Genomic DNA, 25,896 nt, shown 5'->3' on the forward strand with positions numbered 1-25,896 from the left:
TATGTTTAAAACCACCCGTTTACTATTTATAAAAAGTTGCAAACTACTCAAAAGAGTGTATTTTGCCAGTTGAATTTTATGTTGTCTACGTCTCGATGATGGCTTAATCCGTCGCTTCTTTGAATGTAATTGATTGCAGGTTGTTTTTAGATCTTTTGTCGAAGCTATTTCGGTATTTATAATTATAAAATATTATTAATAATTTTTAAGGAATTGATATAAATAATAGTAATAAATTGTAGAAATAGAAATTAATTAAAATAAAAATAATTTATTTTTTAATATATTTTGATAAATATTACATCTTAATTTTGTCTGTGGGTGATAAATTATATTTAAGAAAAGAACAATTGCAATCAGTAGATTAGTAGAATATTATGTTAGTGAAAATCATCATTTTATCCTCTATATACAATGTTAAAAAAGTAACAGGATTATAAACAGATGCACGATGCACCAATGAGTATATACGGTGTGTCACACTTTGAGTGTAACCGCCTTCGTATTTTGGTGTATTTGTTTCGCTGTGCCAAACGGTTGTCCCTCTGTGCCAAACGCTTTCCGCCTCCATCGAGCAGAAAAATAGTATACACACCACGGGAGCAAGTGAAGAATGTCTCAAATCTCGTGTTTGTTAGCCTCGACTGCGCCTTAGGCAACAATGAACAAGGGATTTGAACTGTTTGTTGTTTTACTTTTGCACCCTATATATATACTTACTATATTAATAATAATATACTTACTATTTTGTCGTATATAGTTAGCAATATTATACAAATCAGGAAATTATATGAGGCATTGTTTTATTTTGAATAATGTGGTAGAATAAACAGTATTAAGAATTTGTTCGTGTCTGAAATAGTTACTCAGAAATGAAGTTTCTTAGTTAAATTGTTTCTTAATTTGTGCATGAAACGAAGAAAAACAGTTAGTAAATATTGAAAATTGACCTTAGATTGTTTGCTTTATTCAAGCAATATACCTACTAGGGATTCACTGCGAATTATCGAAATAGCAAACTTGCTAGAAAATTATTAATATTTCACTAACTTACTGTTAGCCCCTTGTATGTTTCTTTAATATGTTTGATCTTAATTTTATATTTAAAATCTTAGAATTTCGGTGGTGTAAAAATTACGGTAACTTAATCCATAATGCCTCCTTTATTCAACACAAAACTAACAGAACTACTAGAACTCGTAGTATTAGAAAGTTTTGCAGAAACAATTTCCCACAAAGAAAAAATTTTAGTAAAAAAATGCTAACTTTTCCATTAAAGATGTACGAGCGCCAGAAAAATTTTGGAAAATAGGCTTGTTTTTATTTTTATATGAAGTTGGACTAAGTCTAAATCAATTCTGAAAATTTAAGGGGGGTTGAACGATTATTAAAATAAATAAATAACTCCAAAAGTAGGCATATTTAACATTGGTATTGTGGGAAAACGATAGATGGGTGATATGTTTTTTATAGATTTCCCCAAACTTAGTCGGTAGAAATTAAAAAAAAAAACTATTGAAATGAAAGTTAAAACCTTAATAAATTATTTAAAACAAAAAAAACCCGTTGTACCCGACTAATTAAGGATGTAGGTATGAGCACGGTAGTGGGGAACCAAATTAAAAAAATATGTATTTTCAATTTTGATGGTGAATTATGTTATAACTTGACAATATAAGTCAAAAAGTAAGAATAAAAATTTTCGATATCTGGAGTAATTTTCAATATATCGAAACTTGAAAATTTTGTAAATTATTTAGCTTTCAATATTTCATAATCAAAATTCATCATCAAAGTTGCAAATAAGGTACAAGTAATTTCAATCACAAGTCTAAACTTGCCTTGGCGCTCGTATTACTTTAAAAAGATATCGTTTATAGAAAGAACAAGTGAAAACAAACAATTGACTGAGTTAATTGGTGAAATACCATGCATAGTCAGTGTTGATTTCTTTATCACATTACACATACAAACATGTGACATATACATAACTGATAATCAAGTATAGTACAAATTATAAAATTTCCGCCTAATTGGCGCCCTCACGGGTAAACAGTGATGTTTACGAAAAAATGTTTCAAACAAAAGTTGTTTAATTTTTGATAAGAAACATTTTTTACATTTAAACTTTTGTTCTATCTCTAACGGTTTACAAGATGGGTCCTACGGACCCAAGACCCAATTGACCTATGATGCTCATTTACGAACTTGACCTCACTTTTTACGTCCTGAGTACGCTGTAAAAATTTCAGCTCGATATCTTTTTTCGTTTTTGAGTTATCGTGTCCACAGACGGACGGACGGACAACCGGAAATGGACTAATTAGGTGATTTTATGAACACCTATGACAAAATTTTTTCCTAGCATCATTATTTTTAAGCGTTATAAACTTGGGACTAAACTTAATATACTATGTATATTTCATATATGCATGGTATAAAAATTATTGTAAGGATAGTTGATCACAGATGAGGACATAGATTTGTATAATATGGAGGTAAAAAATTGCAATTGAATAAAAATGTATTATGTAGACATTCTTTACCCTAACCTATATCAATATTTCTTTTAGTTACCATGTGTTCGCGTGTCAGGATATGCACACATACGTAGCTTTTGTTAGATAATGGCACATCTATCTTTTACCAGGTGACTTTAAGGATTCATGCAGAATATAATATTCACAGGTTGCTGTTGCAAGGATACCGTTATAATATTTATACTAGACTTGCAATTAAAACAACACGTGTCTGTGTTGATTTGGGTCTTAATTGACCCCGATAAGAACAAGGAAATATAATAAGATTATATCAAATTCTATGAAGATAAAAAGAATGAAATGAAGGGTTTCAATAAATTAAACGAAACTATTTTTTTTTTTTTGGGTCTCATGTGCGGATGTTATTTTGCAAGGGTTATTAATATTATAAAGATAACGGGTTTGTTGTTTTTTTAGTTTTTTTTTTGTTAATTTTATTTTTTGATTAAGGAACATTTGTTTAAGTGGCAATATGTTTTTTTTCTTCAAAATGTGTTTTTTTCTACAAATCATGTAGACCAATCATGAGTTTCATAACGTCAGTTATACAAAATTGTCGTACAGGCAGATGAGAGATTTTAAGGATGTTCCAGCATGGTATTTGCAGTTTCTATGTTAAAGCAATGGTACAATTTTTTTTTCGACAGAATTTAACGAAAAATTAAATTTAAGAATTTAATAATGCTTACTATTAATTCCCAAAGTTTCAGAAATTTTGACCGTTTAAAATGGGAAATAATTATGCCAACGTCCCAATTTCGATCAATTTACGTCAAAATTAATATCTCGAAAGTGAAAATTAATTTCTAAATTTTTTTTTTAGAATTGTATTGTATAAACATTTTTTTCTACTTTTTCTTCAATATATAATAATATCATAAAAAATAGTTGGAGAGACCGGACATTTTAAATGCTTTAAATGGGACATGACCCTCAAAATCGCGAACTTTGTCTTTAAATATCTCGCGATCTAAACGGTCAAAAATTATGAAATTTTAGGAATTCATAAATAAAGCTATTATAAACCCGAGAAAAAAAATTCGTCCAAATCTGTCGAAAAGTGATTTCATGCTGGTACTACCTTAAGCTGTCCGTATATAATAATATAAGAAATCTGTATAAGAAATTCTGGTAGGTACCTACAAGACATACACTATCAGAAATTCTTACAAACATTTCTTATGATTTAACCTCAAATTAAGGTTCCACCTAGCTGAAAAAAATAGAGCTATGTCAAGTGACAATATTGAAAGTCGATAATAAAACACATGGTAATAATAAATAAACAGTTATATGGTAATGATAAACTTCGGACTGTCCATGTATACAAAGTGTTCTGTTATTGACTGTAGAAACCTAGCTTCCGAAAATTAGCTCATAAAGAGCAACAAAAAACTCTTTTCCAAATTTGGATCTGAGGCCTAATTTGGGAGATACGGGTATGGCAAAAATTGATACATTTGTTCATTCACTGATTATCATTCGATAACCAGTAGCCAATGATAATCAATAGATATTTGTAAAGCAGGAGCACGAGCAAGGCAAGCTTCAGTAAGGGTTGTAGCGCTAAAATGATAATGATAAATTACGTAGTTCTTTTTTACGTTTGGGATGTGATATCTCGAATAACTCCCTTTAAGAAAATAAGCCTCTAGAAACCTCCAAAGTCCCACGTAGATAGACTAAAGGTATTTTTGCATTTTCAAAAAAGTGTAGGCTGACCATTTTTTAAATTCGTTTAATTTTTCGTTTTCGTTTAATAAATTCTACCCTTGCTTCTTTTAGAAAGAAGATAAACTAAAATGAAGTGTTTTTTGTTCAATTATAACGATATTTTAAGTGCAGTAAAATGATATTGTCTACCGATTTAGAAGAGCCATATATTGAAGAAAAATGAACAATTGTAATTACATTTTGAAAAAAAAGTAGGTCATAATTTAAGTTAAAGAATAAAATAATATAAATGAAATGGAAAAGATTGCAATCGTAAAGGATATGCTTAACCCTAACAATTATATTAATTAAGTAATATATTAATAAGTAATTGTATTTTGCTTTATTACAAAAAACTTTTTACAAGTCAATTACAGTGCAACATGTTCTAATGTAGTAATGCTGTTAGTCAATGATGGCGAATTAAAATAAATTATGTTTTGAAACATTCAGGAAAATCAGCTATAACATACTGATTTAAATGATGACGTTATGCTGTCTATAACTTCATTGAGACTTTTTTCCATTCCTTTCCCCGAAAATACTTAAATCGCAAAAATTATTTGTTTCAAATTTTGCACTAACTTCCCAGTAGATTGTATTATATCTCTCAATGAAAGTTGCAGGCAGCATAACGGGCAATAACATTTGTCTAAACAATTGTTTACTATGACTCGTTGTTCTGCGCGAGAGGTCGCCAAAGTTGCGCACTCCGGAACAAAGCGCATACAGAAATATTTAAAAGCAGCTTATGCGCCTCTAAAACATTAATAATCCACATACGAGAATATGTTGTTATAGATTTATTGCAATGTATCTTAAAATTTCAAAATTAATTTTTTTCAAATTTTGCACTTTTCAGTAGATTGTATATGTGACTTACGCAAAAAAACGCATAGGATCCTTTTTTATAAAGAATTTTGTTCTAAACACATTTTCTCGGCACGTTTTTCTCTAAAATCAATAGTGTAGCAGTTATTGCAAAAAAACCAAACTCACCCCTTTAAACCAGTATTTAAACCAAGGGGTGGCATCCCGAGTTTTCAAATTTGAACTTATCTTTGACCAACCTAACCGTAACCAAATAGTCGGGCTTTCGCCCAAAAATGTGATTAAAAAATCTGGGATGACTGCACTAATATACAGTTGTCAATTAAAGTTATTACATGCATACATGAAGCATATAGGCAGGAGAACGATCGCTATAGAAAATATTGTCCCCGAAATATGGATAAAATAAGTGATCAATACGTAGTATCAATAAAAGCGGGCTGTTATGCGCTAATTTGAAATGATATATCAATTTGTACATTATGCTAACAACAACAGCTAACTTCACAGATACTACTTCTTGATGACAGCGCGGCTGGTGGCTTAAAAATGAACTATAAATTCTACAAATTTTTAGGGACAGGTACGCTAATGCTTTAGTACATAGCGATCTTTCTCCTGTTCTATAATCTTCATGCATGCATAGTTCATTTTTGCTGATAAAAAAACGTAGAGAGAAGTTTGGTAGACTCGCCTAAAGCCACTCACGAAGTTTCAAGTAAGTATTAATCATTTTACAAAGCAATCTTTCTGCCCTTCGGTCTATAACCACAGGGTACCATCCGAACAATTCAGGGGATGGTCGTGAATCATTTCATGATGTCAAAGATTATGCTATATATAGAGAAGATATACTTGCGGCGAACTTCTTCTAAATGGCATGCAGTGATTACGCACTCTGTGTGTGCCCATAATTTGAAGTAATAAGTTTTACTGCAATTGACGTACAATATAAAGAAAATTAATATATACAGTTTGACAGTTATCAACATAGGTACAATTCAAATAATAACTTCTTATTCTTATAAGAATAAAATAATATTTGAAAGCGTATCATTAATAATTTTGAACGCATTGCACTTTTAAATAAAAATATAATGTTATAATTATTTTTACAGTGAACATAACAAATGACATACAATATTTATGCAGACTTTAATTATTTTTGAAAATGTTTATAATAATAGGAACATATATATATATATATAAGTAAATTTGTATAGTAGAAGACAAAAGTAATCAAATTGGAAATTTGATTATTTCAATATATATCTCCATATACAGGTCCAGATGAAGGTATATACATACAATGTGTCGCATTTAAGATGAAGACACTCTCATATTTTCGTTATTTATAGGAATATCGATTTGAAATTTTGCACAGTCATACAGGTTGATGGATCCCATTTTTTGAGATACTTAACAAAAATCTGAACTTTAAACTCGCTCTACTACAAATTTACAAGTAGGGTTGACTCTTAATATTTTGCCTAGCGGCAGAGATGATAAGATATATCGAAAAAAATTATTAGTCATAGTTTTTTTAAGCAATTTTTAGAATAGCACAAATTTCAAGAATTTTGTGCAGGCCTATACAGAAAATTTTAAAAGTGGGATAAAAAAATTTTTGATAAAAATCGTTTCCCATCAAATTTTTAGCTTTCACAAATAGCAAAGTAGAAAAGTGCTATTACATGATCGAGCTTCTAAGTGGTGAATTTATTTTAAGTATAGATTTTATTCTTAAAATTAAGCGGAGGTCGTGTGAAGTTTTTACACCAGATTTAATAAATAAATAAAAATATGCTTTATTACTTACACTTTTATCTTTAATGTATATATTTATGCAAATTTATCATTTTTTTTATTTACCTAAAGGCTATATGCCAGCATATGTGAGTAGATTTTTAGTGTGTGCAGGGGATAATTTTCTGTGCAATGTGTGATTGACTTTTAAAACAAAACAAAAATCGTGAATTCACTCATATTATTGTTTTGTCATTAGTATAATTTCTTTAATTTAATCGCTACATGCTACAGATGATTTTTAATACGGACAGAAAAGTGAAGTTGGTTTTTGAAAATCTTTAGAAGTAAACATAAAAACATAAACATGAAAAATGAACATGAACCTTTAAAACTCCTAATTAAACAAAGAGGAAGATATTTTAAAAATGACGTCATTGTTAAGTATCGCCATAGAGATTACATATAAAACTCTGTTTTGCAAGAAAGAGACGGGTGACAATCTTTGAATGTTTATAACTTCTTCGTTTTTTAATCCGTTTTAATTTATTTTCAAAGTAATGGTGTAAATTCTGCTTATTCGATATCTGATTGTAAATGGGAATTGGCAGAGTAAGTTTTCATCCTAGAGTTAGTGGTATAAATAAACTATGATTAAGACACATAAAGGGCGATCAGGTAAGAGTAATAAAATTTTCCATATAGGTTATCCTTTACAATTGGATATTTCTATATCAAAAAATCTAGAGAGTGTGATAAAAAACTATATAAAATATTTAGACAATCTTGTAGTTTATAATAATACCATAAAAATATAAGGTTGTCGATAGTATAAAAACAAAATTTTAATTTAATTATGAGCTCATCGAAGATCCATCATATAGTGAACAGAGACGACTATAGTTGATTGAAGAGCGATATCTATATTATCAGATTTAAAAGCAGCACTTGCACGCAATACATTATATATTTTTGTAGTTGCGTAGCAAAGCTAAAAATAACACATTATTTGACTACAAAGCTTGTATTTGGTTTATATATATGTACCGTACAATAAAGCAAAACTTGTTTACAATACTTAAGTCATTAATTATAAAATCGTTGCATTAAGAACACAATTTAACGAAAGGGTAACTATATTTGTCCCATTGATTATGTTTAACCAATTTGTTTATTTTGGCTAATAAATTTTATTCACCTTTATATTGTAAATTTATTTATTGATAAGTAAACAAATTGACCAGCGTGCCGCGGTTGGTCGTTAATAATTAAATTGAATTTAAAATTATATTACATGAAAAAGAACACGCAAGGAGATATAATATAAATACATACTTCAATTAAATATTTTGTTTATGAATGCCAATCGTTGTATGATTTTATTTTAAGGTATAGGCAATAGGTGTTTCGAAACATTATTTTTTAATTTCATTAATTTATAATTACAATTTTTACAAGTCAAATGTTCAAAAATATAAATTAACAAGTATAATTGGTTTCTTTTAAACTTTTAGAAAGCTAAACTTTTATAAATATATATCTGAATATCCTAATAAAAAATGTAGTTCTTATCTCACGGACGTATATAAAAGTACTAGTTATTTACGCCCGTGAGGTAAGAAGTACTTCTCACTCAAATCTCAATCAAATTAGCTTAAAAAGGAGTTACATTAATTTCAACCAATCAAATTAGCCAAATTACTGTCAAAATCTAAGTTATAATAAATTTGCAGTACATAGTCGGTGTGGTACTGAAGTCGTGTGAGTGCGACCCCTGTAATCCACACGACTAACTTCTCAGAGGGGGGGGGGCATTAAGAAAAAGGTCTTGTTAGTCTTCATAGATTATTTTCGAACATGTACTGCAGCTTATGCTGGAACGATCATTATCTCCATAGATAAACGATGTATTTTATCCACTTTTCAGATTCTGTTTATTCAGGTTTTTCCAGTTTTTTTATTATCATTAAAAAACGGCACAAATAATTCTGCTGAAAACCCTTTCGGTTCTTAAATACGCGATTATGCGTCGAATAAACCCAATCACGTGTTAATGTCATAGCTGGTTCGCGAGATAATCGAGGCGAAAGAATCCGAAAGAACATACGAACATACACACATACGAACATACTCACATACGTACACACACACATACATCACACAGACATCACATTGAAAAAGTTTGATTTGGATATTAAGGCCTGGAAACCGCGGAAATATGTAAAACTGGAGATTTTCAAAATCGAGCTCATTACATTCTTCTGGGAAGTTAATAAGTTACCATAGTAACTTTTTTAATGTTCTACTTTTCTCAACTCATGACAAATTTTAAATTACAATTATCCTTTATTTCATCATTTATGTATACGCATACGATATACGTGTGATAACGCATTATTAACGTACTTCTGTGATTTCCCAACTCGTGCTTCACACTCGTTATGCAAATTTCGCACGCGTAGGTTAATAATGCTGTTATCCCATTTGTATATTTGTAAATACCTATTACAACCTATGTTATGTTACTTATTAAAAACAATCAGCATAATAAGTATTGTCCATCAAAAGCTTTGATATGAATAATTTGATCTTCATTTGATCTATTTAAATCAAAATTATATTTCGACATTTCGATTTAATATGAACAGGTTTTTAGTACCTACAAACATAAAAAAGTTTTCATAACATTCAACTGGTCGATGAAGTACAGTAATAAACTGTTATTACTTTGGAATAAAAGAAAATTAAAATGATAGATTATTGGTATAGATAAAAAGAAAAAGTCCAGCTGACCATTTCACAGAAATAAAATATTATTTTGCATAATATTTTATTAATATAAAAATAAAATGCATGTTAATATTTATGACATATAATATGATCTAATAAATATTTTATTCAGATTTTTTATAACAAATAATAAGTACCCATGATATGAAGGTACTGTCTAGTCAAGTAAAGGTAGCTGTCATAGATTATTATGGAAAAATCATATGCTTCCAATAATAGTTTTATTCAATTCAGTATGTTATTATAGCTTTATACGCGTTTGATTGATATGAAATTTATGTAAAACATTGGAAATAATGCATAGGTTCGATTCTACAATCGATTCGATTATTTGATTGACAAAAACTTTTTTTATTTTTTCATATACTTGTAGAAAGTTTTTAGTAGCATATTATCAGATAGTATAATGTGCCTTAAACTAAAGTCATTTTTAAGAAATCTTAAGAATTAATTAATTAGTAATTCGACTCTGTGTTGTAAGACTAGTTTAAGAGTTTATGAACTTTTAAATATACCTCTCTCTCTATGAGTTCTTAAAGACGTTTTATCAAAGATTTATAAACGCCTTTATTTTCTCTTAAATGAAGTTTTCAAGATGCATTGATTTTGATACGTGGCATTGTAAGACTAATTGTAAGACTTCATTAACCCCTTTGTAAGAATACATTAAGAATTCTTTAGAAGCTCCTTTTACTGACTTCAACAACAATGTTTAGAATTAATCTAGTTAAGGTACGAATGATAGCAAATGGGCACTTACGAATTTGCTTAAACATTACGTAATTCAGTAGAAAAGACTCGTACGAGAGTGATTAAAAAAGGATTCTGCAAAGAAATGAAGCTTTGAATGCTTCGAATGAAAATGATTGAAATTTTTAATAAAGTTTAAGTGTCTAACTTTGACAGTGCGTAGCCTGGCCAAAAAAACTTGTTCGAGAATAAGTAAAACACATTCTACAGAGAAATGAAAAAGCTTTCTAATGCATCATTCTAACCCTCGTTACAAAGTATTTGAGGGAGGGGTTAATTTTTACTATAAAATGGTATTCTACATAGTCCACAATATAGTAACCCTTTTCAAAAGTGATTAATTAATAAGTTAAAAATTCACACGTGGATTCATAATGCTGAACTAAAAACATTTTTCAGAAAGAAAAATAGGAAAAAAGCTTGGGCCAGGCTTGGGTCCAGGCTTGTATTAGGTACTAATCTGTTTAGAGAATTATACATGTTAGGTAGCATATTTAGAAAAAGACTTGCCACGAGGTTTGACCATACCAGTGCATACCAGCGTAAGTGCTTGCTGCAAGTTAAACGTTTTTGCTCTCACAATCGTTCCCTCTACTTTCATTACAATAAAAAACATTAAAAAAATTTTCAATTTTCATTTTGTTCCACAATTAGGTTTGCCATAACGAAGTCATATACGAAGTTTCAGTCTTTATGAAAATGGGCTAATAATAATACATAAGATGGATAACACAAATGATTTCCTAGCACCAAGGGGTCCGCTTTGCCCTCCTTGAGAGCAATTTGTCAAGGCGAGACATCTGCCGCGCAGAAAGCCCACAGCTTCTCTGCCGGAATTTACCCCAGAATTCATGCTTCGCTGGTGCAAATAACATGAATGGAGGTTAAATTGTCCTCCAAACAAATCCTACAAGTGTCATCATCAGCATGCCTTGCACAAAGTACCAGTAATCTAGATGGACTTGTTGTAGCCATTTCTTGATTCGGTAAATTACGGAGAAACTTGCTTTGGGAACGATAGGCTCGGGTGAAAGAGGCGTTTGAGATGAGCCCTCTCATGAAAATGGCCTATAGTGTACATATCATTTTTATATTTCTGATATCTGAAGGAACTAGCCTAAATATAACGCGAAATCTAAGTTGTAGAGAGAATGAGTCCCTGTAAAGACTTAATCTATCAAAAACGAAAAGGAACTGGAACCCTTATTTTCAGAAAGTTTTGACGAAAACCATTTTAAGGCTCGTGCGGGGCGTTTAAAAAAACAAATCACCTTCCGCAATCGGTCAACATTTGCAAAGTTAAATTTTTTTTATTAAAAACGAGTATATAATAAATTAACAAAAAAAAAACACATGTGAAATACCATAAATTATCATATGGTTTGTTCATTGCTAGAGAGCGCGGAACCCAGCAAAATGTTATACAACGATCGCAACGATACATACCTTGACTTGTGTTGTGTATGTTTTAATGCAAATGGCACCTGCTAGCTGTTATAAATTAAAAGATTGTGCTTTTATTATTATTAATAAAATAATTGAAGTAATTTTGATCATAATAAAACCTGCTTTCATCATCATATATATTGATGATTGTTCATCACTTACTTAATATTTAATAACATTAAAAAAAAAAAAAAAAAACATTATGTATTGCCTTTAGGCAACATGGAACGGCAGCAGTAACCAAGTAAAATCATCTTTACCCAAGTACGTGATATTATTTTTAAATACATCTTTTTTTTGGCAAATATTATTATATTACTTTTTTATGTTAATAAATTTTAATCGACTTTTATGTCGAAAAGATAAATTAAAAATCAAATGGGTCAAGCGTGCGCATGTTTAATCTGCACTATATTACAAAAATCTTAAAATACATAATAACTGGATAACAAGATTATATATTTTATGTGATCACGATTTCGTTTGTGTACAATGGTTCCATAGACAAAGTTTTGGAAAATCAATAAAATGCTCTTTTCTTGATTTGTCAACGAATTTTACTTAGCTTCTATTCGCTTGCTTAGTCGAGAATTTCAAAGTTTGTAGTTCGTAAGAGTCAAGTATTTCCGTGTTCCACTCTTATTCTTCCTTGTCTTTCTCTTTGTGGTCAATTAATACTCAATTGATTATTATTCTTAATTAATGATTTCGTAGTGGAGTATTTATATCACATTTCTGGCCAAAATATAATAAAGGAATTTTTATGCTCAAAAATTGATTAAAAAGACTATTTAGATGTAAAAGTAGCTTTTAATTGACAAAAAAATTTTAAGTCATATTTCTCTTCATCATATTCATCTTCGAACCCAATTAATTCATTTCCTTCTTTAATTTTTTTAATTTCTTATGCTTGTAAGCCATTTTTTTTTATTATGTGTGCTTGCTTTTGATTCCACATAACGTGATTCTGGTATTATAAGTTGTAAAGTTTCACTGGAAAACTGCTTGCTCTTTTTTTTTGTTGAATTTCGCCTTAAGCTATTTTAATCTATCATTATCCTAGTCTTAAGAAAAGGCGCTAGTTTGCGTTTTTTTGTTTCGAGTGTATCCACTGGTTCATTAACACAACACTATACGATTAATTGCGTTATTTTGAAAAATAAATATAAATTTTTAATATAAATTGATATAAAAAAATATATTAATACACAAAATCAAATAACTAATTCCATTTGACACTCAATATAAATAAGACTACCTATATTATATTGAAAAAATTAAAATGTTTAAAATTACATATAATAATTTTTGAAAAAAAAAAAAATGCTTAATAACACGTGCTTGACTGAATCAATAACGACCTACATAAACATATATATTAGGTATATAAATATTAATAATAAAATTATAAATTATATTTGAACAAAATTAGAATATTGTGTAAATAGATACGAATCGAAATTTGAAAATAAACCATAGTAAATATGATCTTTAGAGATCAAAACAATTAATCTATTACATATCCTAAAATCACTTTTACTTAGCACACAAAGCCTCTATAACTTAAATGAATATTTTCGGCATTGGACCTCATTACCTCAGTAACTTCAAGTAATGTTTTGACTACGAGAATAACTTAAAGTATCTATACTTTTATTAGTAATTTAACCTAGTCCTTGTGTGTATACATAAAACAATATAATTAATAAACAAAGAACATAAACAAACCTCACAAAGTAAAAACAGGATTCATTAAAAAGTCCTTTACTTAAACCCATGAGTTAAAAACTCAAATTAATCAACCATGAGATTTATGATTATAAAACAAACATTTTTATTTTCATTTTCGAGGTGAAAATAGATCCTTTCTTTCAGAAAGTTAAATATTAATTAGATTAAATTTCACTCTAATACAGGTGCTATGATTAAGAAAAACAAAAATCTTAATTTGAATTTTTAATTAATTATATCTCAATGTGTTAATAATTACGAATTTATAATTTATCATAGGCAGAATGAATATTATGGGTATATGATTAAACTAAAACTTTACCACACAAAAGATGAAAACCAGCATAAAGGAATATCAAAATCCCGATTTCATTTGAAAATCGTTGAATTCAAAAAGATTTGATCGGAGGCTCAAAACTTGTTTATGAAGGAAGGAAGACCCCCGACTACAAATAGATAGATAGAAGGATCCTTGTTTTTTTAGCTATCTAATTTTAAATATTATCCGTTCTAATAAGAACTATGAATAGACTAGACTAGATCACTAGATAATAATCATGAATTGTGTCTACCCAATGGAAGACACAAAATTAAAGAATTATATAAAATTATTTTTTTCTTCAAATTGTTTAAGTTCAATTATCACTAGAATGTCAAATACATCTATATTTTATTTCTAAAATATTAAGATAGATCTAATTGACTACAAATACTTTAATCTAATTGACTACAATTATTATTGGCTGACAATTTTCCTGATTACCTATCGTAGCATAATATTGAACGAAGTCACGGGTTAGAGCTAGTATAAAATTTAAAAAATGACTCCATTTAATCGTTTATAATATGCGGCAGGTGCCTTGTTTGCATAAAATAGTAAAAACAAAGCGGCAAATAATTAATTATATTACTAGTCATAAAAAATCTTAGATCGATAAAATAAAGACATACATAGATTTTATTAATTATAAGACCTTGAAAATAATTTATTTGCAAATTATACCTAATAAATAACTGTAACAGTTATATGAATAGCAACACTACAATTCTGACGACAAAACTTTTGTAAATTTGGTGATATGGAAAGTAACTAATGGCAAATATGTTAATCGAACATCAGTTACTTCTTATAGAAAATGAAATTAGACTGCTAGAGCTAATTTTTGGTTCATAAGCCCGCCATTGAACTTATTTCATCAGGTTTATTATAGTAATTAATTTTATCTTAATCTCCATTTTCCGCCTTTTGCATTTTTGCGTTTTTACGTTTTGCTTAAAAATAAACAATTTCCGCCATGTTACGGAATTAGGCCATTTAATTTGTATTTTTTTTTTAGAAATGGTGACGTAAACTCCGATAATTTTTAAAGCGTGATCAGATATGAGCTATACACTTTTAAAAACAAAACGGTATAGGATATCAGTAAGAGTTTTTTTTTACTTGTAGACATTGGATCATGGCATTTTTCCTTAAAATAATTTGTTACACAGCCATATTACACACTTTATTAAGTAGGAAAACACGAAATCTTGAATCGAAAACCTTATACAATGATTTTTAAAAATATTTATAATTTTTTTGTTTCAATTTTTTATTCAGATAATTTAATAAAATTCTTTTGTATATAGATTAAAAAAATTGAAGCATCCTTTTAAAGCAAAGCTCCGCAAAAATGGTTCAAATTTTCATATTAATTTCATACAGCATTTTTGTTGTAAAAAAATATGTATTAATATATTTTTTTTAAGTTAACATAACCTTTTTCCTTCCTTTATCTTTAGGTATCTCTTGCTCAGTATCTTCATAATCAGAAGCTGTATTTTCAAAAGTTGGAAGCTCCAATCCTAAAACATCTGTATCACGTAAGCCAGGGTAATTGGGAAAATAAGATTTTTTTTTCATTTCTCCGAGTTGTCGGTGCGACGATCCTTGGGTAAGCGTATTCATAAATTGTTCTCGACTTTCTTCTACCCATGGTGTAAGAGTAGTTGAAGTTTGGCGATTTGAGTTAATTTTTGTTCTAAGCAACGAATTTGAATAAAGACGCTTTTGTTCTTTAAAACAAAAAAAGTATATTAATTCGGTTAGTTTGGAAAAAATATTAAAAAATAATGAATATCTCCAGAATAAACAAAATGAGAATTCTATGTGCCCATTAATTTAAATTCAAACAGTTGATTTGACGAAAATGGTTGCAATTAAAATTTCCAACTTGCCGGAGCCGAGTTGCCTTCTTCTTTTCGTTCACTATTATTGCATATATATGTATAAGTAATATAAGAATTATCAAAGATAATAAATGAAAAAAAAACTGTAGGATATTTCGAAATAAATTTCGCTTTTTGTCCCAATTTCCTAAATCAGTTTTTTGTATTTTATAAATACGTATATCAATTACCAAGTAGTCATCATCGACTGCACAGTCCGCCACCAAATTAGCAACGAGTAACATAAGAGTAATTACGATTAGCTAATTCATACTGATGATGACTATTTGGTAGTCGAAATACGTATTTATAAAATACAAAAAACTGATCTAGATCTACTGAAATTTTTTTGTATAAGTAATACTCATACATATATGTAGACATTATACTATGACATAAATACATAGGTATACAAATTTCTGCTCAATCGGAAACCGGGAAGTGAGTAAAATTTAACTTGCAAAATTTTATTTCGAACAACGGACAGGTGAAACTCAATAAAGCTTAGTAAATATTTAACGGCGTATACACATTTAATAACAATTTCAAAGCAAAAGATACTTATTTCTTTTAATTTTAATTTTTATTATATCATGTTTTACTTTTTAGAATACTCCTAGGCCTGGGGGGAACCGGTTTGTCTATAGGTTTTGGTGCCAGTTTTTTTCTGTCTCTTATAGGAGCACCTATTATTTTGTCTAACCATTCCAAATCTTCTTCATCTTGCGAGCTGTAAAATGATGGTGTTCGCGTTGCTTCTTGACTGCTCATATATTTATGCGAGCCTCGCCGTGGCTCGTAGTTAATTATTGCTTGTGCTGGGGTGCCACCTGGTCGCGATGGAGTACTTTCTGATGTAATATAACTGGTATCGCGTGAGGTGGATGTACGAGCGTTAATACGATCGTTTGCTATGAATCTTCTAGGAGCACGATAGTAGATGTTTTGATTTATTCGATTTTTTGATGCTGTTTGTAAAACAAAAGATTTAAAAAAGAATTTGAATGACTCAAGGACTAAACATGTATGATTTATTTTATAATCTAAGTTGGCTGGAGTAAAATAAGACGTGCAATTTTAAATTGTAATTTCATTATTTTGTCGTGAGACCGTGGGACACCTTCTTAAAATTTTAAACATTTATTCCAGTAATTTTTTTTTTAAAATTTCCCATTGGTACGTGACTTTTTAAAAAGAAACTATAACGCTGATTGAGCTTTGTTACATTGAGGGAGGACATTGAGGATGATGTTAAAAATAAATTGAATTCGATAAAAATGGTTTGCTTGCTCATGTAGGTAAAGGATTGAAAGGGACCACTTCCATCCGTTTCAGAGTCCCAAAAAACAAAAAATTCACCAACTTGCACACGAAACCATCTATTATTGCTGCCAGAATTAATTGAATTCATGGATAATTTACACAGAAATAAATTCTGAGAGTTTTCCTCCAGCCATAAATCTATTTTTTCTTTTACAATTATAAATTAAGCAAAAAATAATGTATTACGTTGATATGGAGAATGGTGCGCCGCCATCAGAGGCTAAGCTCACTTCAAAAAGTTTTTCCAATTATTTTTTTGGCTTATTGACAATTTCCATGAATTTCCATTTTTAACTTCTTTAAATTTTTTTTATTTCTTATTAATATCCATAATTTACCCATACATAATTATTATAAATTAATTATATGAATAAATAAATATAAATACAAAATAATTTGACATTTTCTGTTGATGTCAACTGTCAAAAACTTTTAGGTAACAAATACAGGGGTGGATAAAATGCTTTTCTTATTTCATTTGAAGTATTTTTTTGCGTTGGCTTCAAATCGAAAACTTATTATGCACTGTTGTTGGAGAAGTGCTGGAGATAATTGAGTGCACTGTTGCTGTAGATGGAAAGGGAAAAGGGCCCCTATCCTTGAAAATTTAGTCTCCACTTTGTCCTTTTTGACTCAGTGTAGTACACTAATTGCAATTGTAAGTTTAAAAGGACAGTAACAGTGTAATAGGACTATTTTTTTTCACTTTCTTAACTGTAACTACTAAACTGTTATTGTCGCTAACTAACGCTTAACTGTTATTGTCGCCTGAATGTAGTTGAATATTTGCATATTCAGTCAATTAATGTTATAAACAAAAACGCTCTCTCCAAACGAAACGATTTTGAAGATTAATGTCTCTGGTTTCGGTTACGGAATCCTAAATTTGCACTTAAAACACTCTCCATTAAATTATCTTCCAAATAAACAACAAAAATCGAAATCGGTTCAACCGGAGCTACGATGTCACAGACAGACACATTTAGCGCGGTTAAACTTATAATCCTCGTTTTCGTTCAGGGTTAAAAAAAATATTACCAACTAGTAAAAATCTTACTAACTGAGTTTATGTAGCTCTGATTATATTGGACACATATTTTGACATATTTTTTATCACTTATTTTATTTTTACCTACCTCATGTAATTGAAAACAGTGTGATCCTATAGCTCTACGAACTTACGAAGTGACGCTCAATTTATAACTGCACTAAGCGCATACTCTGAAATTCGAAAGCGAAGAAACAAAAGTCAAAGTTAAATTTTTTAAATTTATTTTTTTATTTCAAACATAATTAATATGACACAATAGCCAATAACTGATATTAAGAAAAATGATAATTACAAAAAAACAAACAAAATGGTTACAATTATTTTTTGTCTTTTTCTTTTTACAAGGAAACTGTGATTCGAGTTCACTCTCAAAATACAATTAAAATACAATTCTTTGGTTCACTAGCTGTATGTTTATTTATGTTGTTCATTTTTATTACTACATAGTCAAAAAATAACAATAAAACGATAATCAATTTAAATTGATTTTCTATAAATTTAAATTCAATTGCTAAATAAATTTCGTCAAAATTATTTAAAAAAAAATGTACATACTGTATATTTAGGGTGCAGTTCATGATAAACATACAATAAATTAATGTAAAAATCCTCGGAAATATAAATTAGAATTTCATCCGCAACGAAAATATTTCGACTTAATAACATTTAGCTTTGGGGCCTTTTAAATCGGCTTCAATTTTATGTCTTATAAAAAACTAAGCTTAATGGATATTGTGTGGAAATTTTTCTACTGACTTCAAAAGTTCAAATTGAAAAAAGAAGAAGGTTCTCGACTGTATTTAAAAAAAAATTTGAATTTATTAAAATTATGTTGTGAAAATAGAATTGTCAATTTTTATAGCGCGGCTAAAGTGTACAACGCATTATTGCCGAAAAAAATCAACGAAAATCGATAGGATAGATTTAATGATTATAGAAAGTTAAATTGATTTGTAAGTTCTAGTATCCCGCACATAAAATGCCGCTTAATTATCTTTCTCTTGAATATAAAAATTATTCGTCAAAATAAGGGTTTGTTATAGTTATTGAAATAAATATCACGATACTTGAAATAGAATTGTATATTAAGAAATTCTATTTAAAAAATACAATTAAAAAACATACAACAGACTTACATTTCTCTAAATATCGAACCCACAAAACCCACTAAGTAATTTGTTGTTAAATGTTACCACCAAAAAGTTTGGTGGTTTTGAGAAAATTGTTTTTGCAAATTTGTGATAATTTTTGTATATTTATTTATTTTTTGTAAGTGTTACTATAATTGTTGGTAATGTTATACATATTCATTTTTAACTTTATGAAAATGTTTCTTATGTGCTATACGAATTAATTTAGCTGCTGACGATGATTGCGTTGCAATCGAAATATCGATATTTAGCGAAATGTAAGTCTGTTGTATGTTATTTTACTGTATTTTTTAAACAGAATTTTTTAATGTACAATTTTATTTCGTGTATTGTGGTATTTATTTCAATAACTATGTCTCAACTCGAAGTCAACTATTTCTTAATTTAGATAAATTCCTTTACTTCCTACAGTTGTGAAAATTTAATTAATTATTGATGTAATAAATATCAAATATTATTTTACCCAGAATATTTAGTAAAATTATTTACACAAGTGTGATGCATTTTAACTCTTTTTGAAACATTGTATATTTTATATTTACTTTACTAGTAATAAAAATAAAAACATAAATTAAAAATGGCAAATTTTGGCAAAAAAATTTTAATAAAATATTTTTTTCTTAAAATCGGTACATGTTATAATACATTTGGTAACATACACTTACAAAAATACTGCTTAACGTTCAAAATAAACTGAATAATTTGTAAAAATTGAAAATAAATAGGAAAAATTTTGTATTTGTATTTGTGAGTATATGTGTACCATATGAAAACGAAAAATATTGTGTCAAAATTTTGTACACAAGTTTTTATAACGACAATACAATCAATTTTTTCATTTTAGAAGAACCTTAAAATAACATTATACATAAAATATTTGGTCCTTTTTTTATTTTTATAAACATTTTTGTCTTAATTAAACTATACAATTACAATTTTTAATTTTTTTTTTATTAACATAGATTTTCTTACATAAAGTTAATAAAACGATGGAGTAAAAGAATGGCACTAAATAAAAATTCAAAAATACTAGGATTTTTTATAGAATATACTTGGAGTAAACAATTAGCACGTGTTTTTCGCAAGTGTACAAATACTTGGATTATTGATATCAGAGTATCCATTAATGCCTATAATATACAAACAAAAATATTAAAAATATTATTGTTACGTAAATTTTGAGACCATTTATACAAAATATTATAATACTTCACTAAAGTCTCAATACATTTTTCTTGATAATAATATTAAAAATAGTTTCAAAACTTTTATCAAATGAATAGATATTTTTTTTTAATGTAGTTTATTTAGAAAAATGCACGAAATTATCAAATAAACTACTTACAATGATAACTTCAAAAATTACATATTAACACTAGACTAGAACTGGTGCACTGTCCCATAATTACTGTAACATTTATGTAATAAAATTGTTACAGGTATATTATAATACAATAATAAAATAGTAAAAAAAATTAAAAATTTGCAAAAATACCTTATACATTTTTTAAATTACTAAAGAATTCGAAAATTTTGTGGAACAGAACTTTATGTTTTCGATTAAATTGCGAGCTTCAACATTTTTCACAAGGATGAAAGAGCATGACAACAATATTCGATTTAAAGGATCTAAATTTTTGTATAGATAGACTTTTACTAAAAGAAATGTTAAAATTTTAGCTTAGGTATCCATTTTTGAAAATTGAGAAATCTCAAAAAAAAACATCTTTTGCAAGTTTTTAATAATTTTCACTTGGAAAGAAGTGAAAACAATTAAACAAAACTTTTTAATAGAAAGTAAAAATTATTAGCAATGATATAGAAAAGAAAAAGACCAAGTATCTCCATCCATATAAGAGATGTACAAGCAAGGTAGATTTAGGATTGAAATTTTTCTAATCTTATTTTCAATTTTGATGATGAATTTTACTATGCATGCAGACGAATATCAGAATGTATTTAAAATATGTCGTTTTTATAAATTTCTCTTAACACCCGAACTAAAAGAAGGGGTTGTAATAAGTTTGGCTGCTTTGTGCCTGTGTCTGTCTGTCTGTGGCATCATAGCGCCTAGACGGATGAACCGATTTTGATTTTTTTGGTTTTGCTTGAAAGGTAATTTAATGATTTTGAGAGTGTTTTTAGCTATTTTTCAAGTGCTAGTTTAGGGTTACGTAGCTGAAAATTTTTTCGGGGGATTTTTATATTTGGTAAATTTCACTTGTTCAATCACTTTTTTCTTAAAAATTTACATGGAAACCTATAAACTGAAATTTTACATCATATCCTTTGAGTAAAAGGCAACCTATCATCAAAAGTCATGCTCCTACATTCTTAAACAAATTGAAATGTTATTACGATTTATAAATTAAACTGTTCTTCAACTACCTTTATCATTTTATAATTAGTTAGAAACGGTGAAAAATCATTTCTCTCGGAAAGTATTTAAGTTAGATATTAAATACCTAGTATGAAAATTTTTTTCTCCAAATTTTACAAACTGAACACTAAGAAATTGAAGCCCTGATATCGAAATAAATTCAAATATTATTTTTAAAAAAATTTGTAGTTGACACATTTTTTTGGAAAATTAGATTGATATTATGTACAGATATAATTGTTTGTTTTATATCTTTCAAAATCGATAATAATTAGAAATGTTAAAATAATTAACCCGAAATTGAAAACATCAAACGTCTCACGGGAAAAGTAACCCTTGTATGTAGAATTAATTACAAATAATTTAAAAAATGTTACTTTGTATTTTTTCTTTCGTAATTAAAAATTAAAGTAATTAACAAAAAAAAAAAGCTTAAAATTAAATAATAAATATAATAATTATACAATACACATTTGGTCTTAGTTATTTTTTTTCAAATAAAAAGCGTTTTTTTTCTTTGTAATATAAAAAAGAAACTACAAAAATTGAATTAATTACTTTGGTTTTTTTTGTTTTATTATGATAATACTTTCATTTTAAGTACGGACAAAACGAGAGAAAATTATAATAAAATTGTTTATTAAACTAGATGAGAACTCACCGTATGGATTTTGATAATACACTTGTTTTATCATTGAGAATCGGCTTCGGCTGGTGATAGAAAAAGTTAATATTTTAATCTACCTAATTAAATCAGCTATGTTTTGAATTGAGGATTTAATGTGTCGGAATTCATATCTCCGAAAATCGAGACCACTTTTATACTTAATGTCAATGGTCTAGATATATCGCTTTTAAAATAATTACAAGGTTTTGAAATAAATACTGAATAGAAACTGTTATAGCATTTGAAATATTTTGTGGTTCTGATATTTAATTGTGGATACGAGACTTGTTTAATCCGCCAGCACTCGCGTTATGATCATTTTGCCCACGCTTGATTTAAAACATAAATAACTAGTATATTTTTCAAATGGTAGATGGGGTTTAAACTTTATTTATCGTGATAGAATTTTATCTATCCACAGTTTTTAAAAATAAAGTTTTTTCAAGTGCTTCAAAAATTATCAGATTTTAAGGTGTAAGCAAAAATACATTGGAAAAATACATAACTTCGGAAATTTGTAGGCCTGTTCGTGTACTTTCGTTGGTCTAATAAGTCATATTCAGTAAATTCAAAAAAATTGTGATAAAAATATGGTGAAATTAGTTAAAATGAATTTAATTATTATTTAGATTATTTTTCTTCTCTAAAATTTTCACTCTCCAACATCAGTCAATAATCACGAAATCAAACTATTTTTAATTAGCTGGTGCATTACAAAATAAATTTATATAAAATTATGTAGCGGTTATGATTTACAAAGTTAAATAATATTTAACGGGCGCAATATTTGACGCATGTGTAGAACTCTAGAGCAAATCTATTGATGCGAGTACTGACGGGTATTTTATCGCTGTAAATAAAGTCAAAATGGTGAGCTCTTGGACTAATATTAATTATAATTATATTGGAAAATTAACTAACATTATAATTAATAAATATAAATAATTAATAATGACTGTACAATACGTATAGATAATAATTATAACAACCCTTTCTTACCATTCATTTAACATTTAAAAAAATATTCTTTACTTGTTATATAATATTTACAAATAAATACAAAGCTCCTTAAAATATACGTTCTTGTTTTAATTTTTTATTATTGGACGGAATTAAGTTTCTATTTTTTGGGCCACTTATCTTTAACAAATTATTGATATTAATATATATGGACGGTATTAGTTTTGATATGATTTAATTCGAGTAAACTAGAATTATAAAATAAAAAAGTTTTCAAAAAAGTGACATTGGATGGTAAAAGTCAGGCAATAACTCTGTTGAACATGTGTATAAATAAATCTCAATTTGAGCCACTTTTTCTTGAAAATTTGTCTTTTATAATAAACTTTTCAATTTTGTAAGAGTAACTGGAATATTCATAAAATACGTATAACTAATTTAAGCGACTAGTTTCATTTTATGTCAAATTTTTCCTTCGTATTTTATGAATTATTCCCGCATTAAAAATGCTCTAAATTAAATAAAAAAAAAATAATGGCACTATTCTAATACGTATGAGAATGGCACTTAAATCTCTTTTGAGGCACAATAAATCACATTCTCAAATATAATAGTATTGGTCGATGTATTTACATTATATAATTATATGGCTAAAAAGTCATTTGGAAACGACTAAAATAATTTTAGACTAGTTGGTAGTACTAATACGATATGGCCGCATTATTCACTTATATACTTACATCAGCACAAATTTTCGGTGAACTATTTCATATATGAATTTTATAAAGTGAAATTCACAGTCTCTTTTAAAAAGAAAATAGTTTTTTGTATAATTTTTCTATAGAGGATAAAATTTTCCACAGTAGTTTTAATTTTGAAACTGCTTTGTACCGTTCTAAAACTCCAAAATACTACCTTTGGTCAGTCAAGACTTATTTGAATTTTGTGATATCATTAAGGTAGTTACGAGCACCAAGGGAATTTTAGATTTCGAGTTGAAATTATTTGTACCTTATTTTTAACTATGATGATGAATTTTGTTATAACTTCATGAATGTAGACCAAAAATAAGAATAAACTTTTTCGATATCTGCCTTGGGTTTCGAAATATCGAAAGATTTAGCTTTAATTAAACAAATTTTCCAATTTTCTATATTTTCAAAACTACTCTAAATATCGAAAAATATTATTCTTACTTTTCGTCTTATATTGTCAAGTTATAACATAATTCAACATCAAAATTGAAAATTTTTATTTTTTTAAACTTGTGTCCCCACTACCGTGCTCATATATCCTTAATTAGTCAGAAACCCTGTTTTCAACAATATATTAAGGCTTCCACTTTAATTTAAATGTTTTTTTTTTTTAATTTCCACCGACTAGTTTTGGAGAAATCTATGAAAACATATCATCCATCTACCGATGGATCAGAAAACTAATGTTAACTATGCCTACTTTTTAAGTCAGTTACTTATATAAATAATCGAGTAACCCCCTTCTCCTCCTAAAATTTTCAGAATTGATTTAGACTTAGTACAACTTCATATAAAACAAATATCAAACTTTTTATTTAAAATTGTCTTGGTGCTCGTAGATTCTTGATATATAATTCATTCATAGTATTTATTTCGGAAAATTACGTTTAAAATCGGAAAATAATTGAACAATTAATATTAATATTTAATATTAATATTTTGCAAACAATAATGAAACCTACCATGTAAAAATTAAATGAAAATGACATTGTCTTTTATACAAATTATTTACAAAATAAAAAAAAATAAAATTATTAATAAATTTACCCTGAATAATAATTAACTACTGCTTGTAACTTCTAAATCCATTTCAGCTTTAAACATATGTAATTTATATGCAGAAGGAGATGCTGGTGTATGAATATTTTCATGATGTTCTATGTTAAGGGATGTTGGAGGTGTTGATGAAGCTGCTGACGATGGCGGTGATTGGATTGATGCTAATAATGCTGTATTCGATTGAGGGTGTTGTGAATCACGATGACGACGTAAATCCACTTTACGTTGGAATGCTTTTTCGCATAAACCACATGAAAATGGTTTATATCCAGTATGTTTGCGCATGTGTGTAATTAAATTTGATGATTGGCTGAATGCTTTACCGCATACTACACATTTATGAGGCTTCTCACCTGTAAAATAAATAAAAAAATAGAAATTATTAGTTTATAAGACGATTTGCAAAGTCTTCATTATTATTCTAATTTGTTTTTACCCTTTGTTTTATTTTTTTTTTCTTTCTTGTAATTGGATTGGATACTGATTATATTGAATTACAAAGTTTTCTATTTTATAGAGGCATTCACCTATGCCAACTCAATGCATTTATCAAAGGTGAGGGCTTATTATATTACAAACCTTTACGTTTTTATTCAAAATATGAGTTTATTAACGTCACGTCAGACATATGTTCTATCTCAAACGGTTTACAATGTGGGGCCTACAAGTTGACCGATGTTGCTCGTTTACGAGCTTAATCTCATTTTTTTACGTCCTGAGCATGTTATAAAAATTTACGCTTGATATCTCTTTTCGTTTTTAAGTTATCGTGTCCACAGACAGACAGACCAACGG

At 28.1% G+C, this 25,896-nt stretch overlaps 2 protein-coding genes across 2 annotated transcripts in view; both read right to left on the reverse strand.

The window, feature by feature from the left end:
- Positions 1–15,291: 15,291 nt before the first annotated feature.
- Positions 15,292–17,377, reverse strand: LOC123292310. Its single transcript, XM_044872912.1, has 3 exons — positions 17,265–17,377; positions 16,358–16,723; positions 15,292–15,602 (listed from the first exon to the last, which is right to left on the reverse strand). The coding sequence occupies exons 1-3, from the start codon at positions 17,290–17,292 to the stop codon at positions 15,292–15,294; spliced, it is 705 nt and encodes a 234-aa protein (XP_044728847.1). The 5' UTR covers positions 17,293–17,377.
- Positions 17,378–25,101: 7,724 nt separating this feature from the next.
- Positions 25,102–25,896, reverse strand: part of LOC123292317 (zinc finger protein 80-like) — a 34,164-nt gene continuing 33,369 nt past the window's right edge. The window contains exon 6 of the mRNA XM_044872927.1: positions 25,102–25,454. Within this exon, the coding sequence (XP_044728862.1) occupies positions 25,102–25,454 (353 nt within the window). The remainder of the gene's footprint in view (positions 25,455–25,896) is intronic.

The sequence above is a fragment of the Chrysoperla carnea genome, chromosome 1, assembly GCF_905475395.1.
Source record: "Chrysoperla carnea chromosome 1, inChrCarn1.1, whole genome shotgun sequence".
Taxonomy (NCBI): Eukaryota; Metazoa; Arthropoda; class Insecta; order Neuroptera; family Chrysopidae; genus Chrysoperla; species Chrysoperla carnea.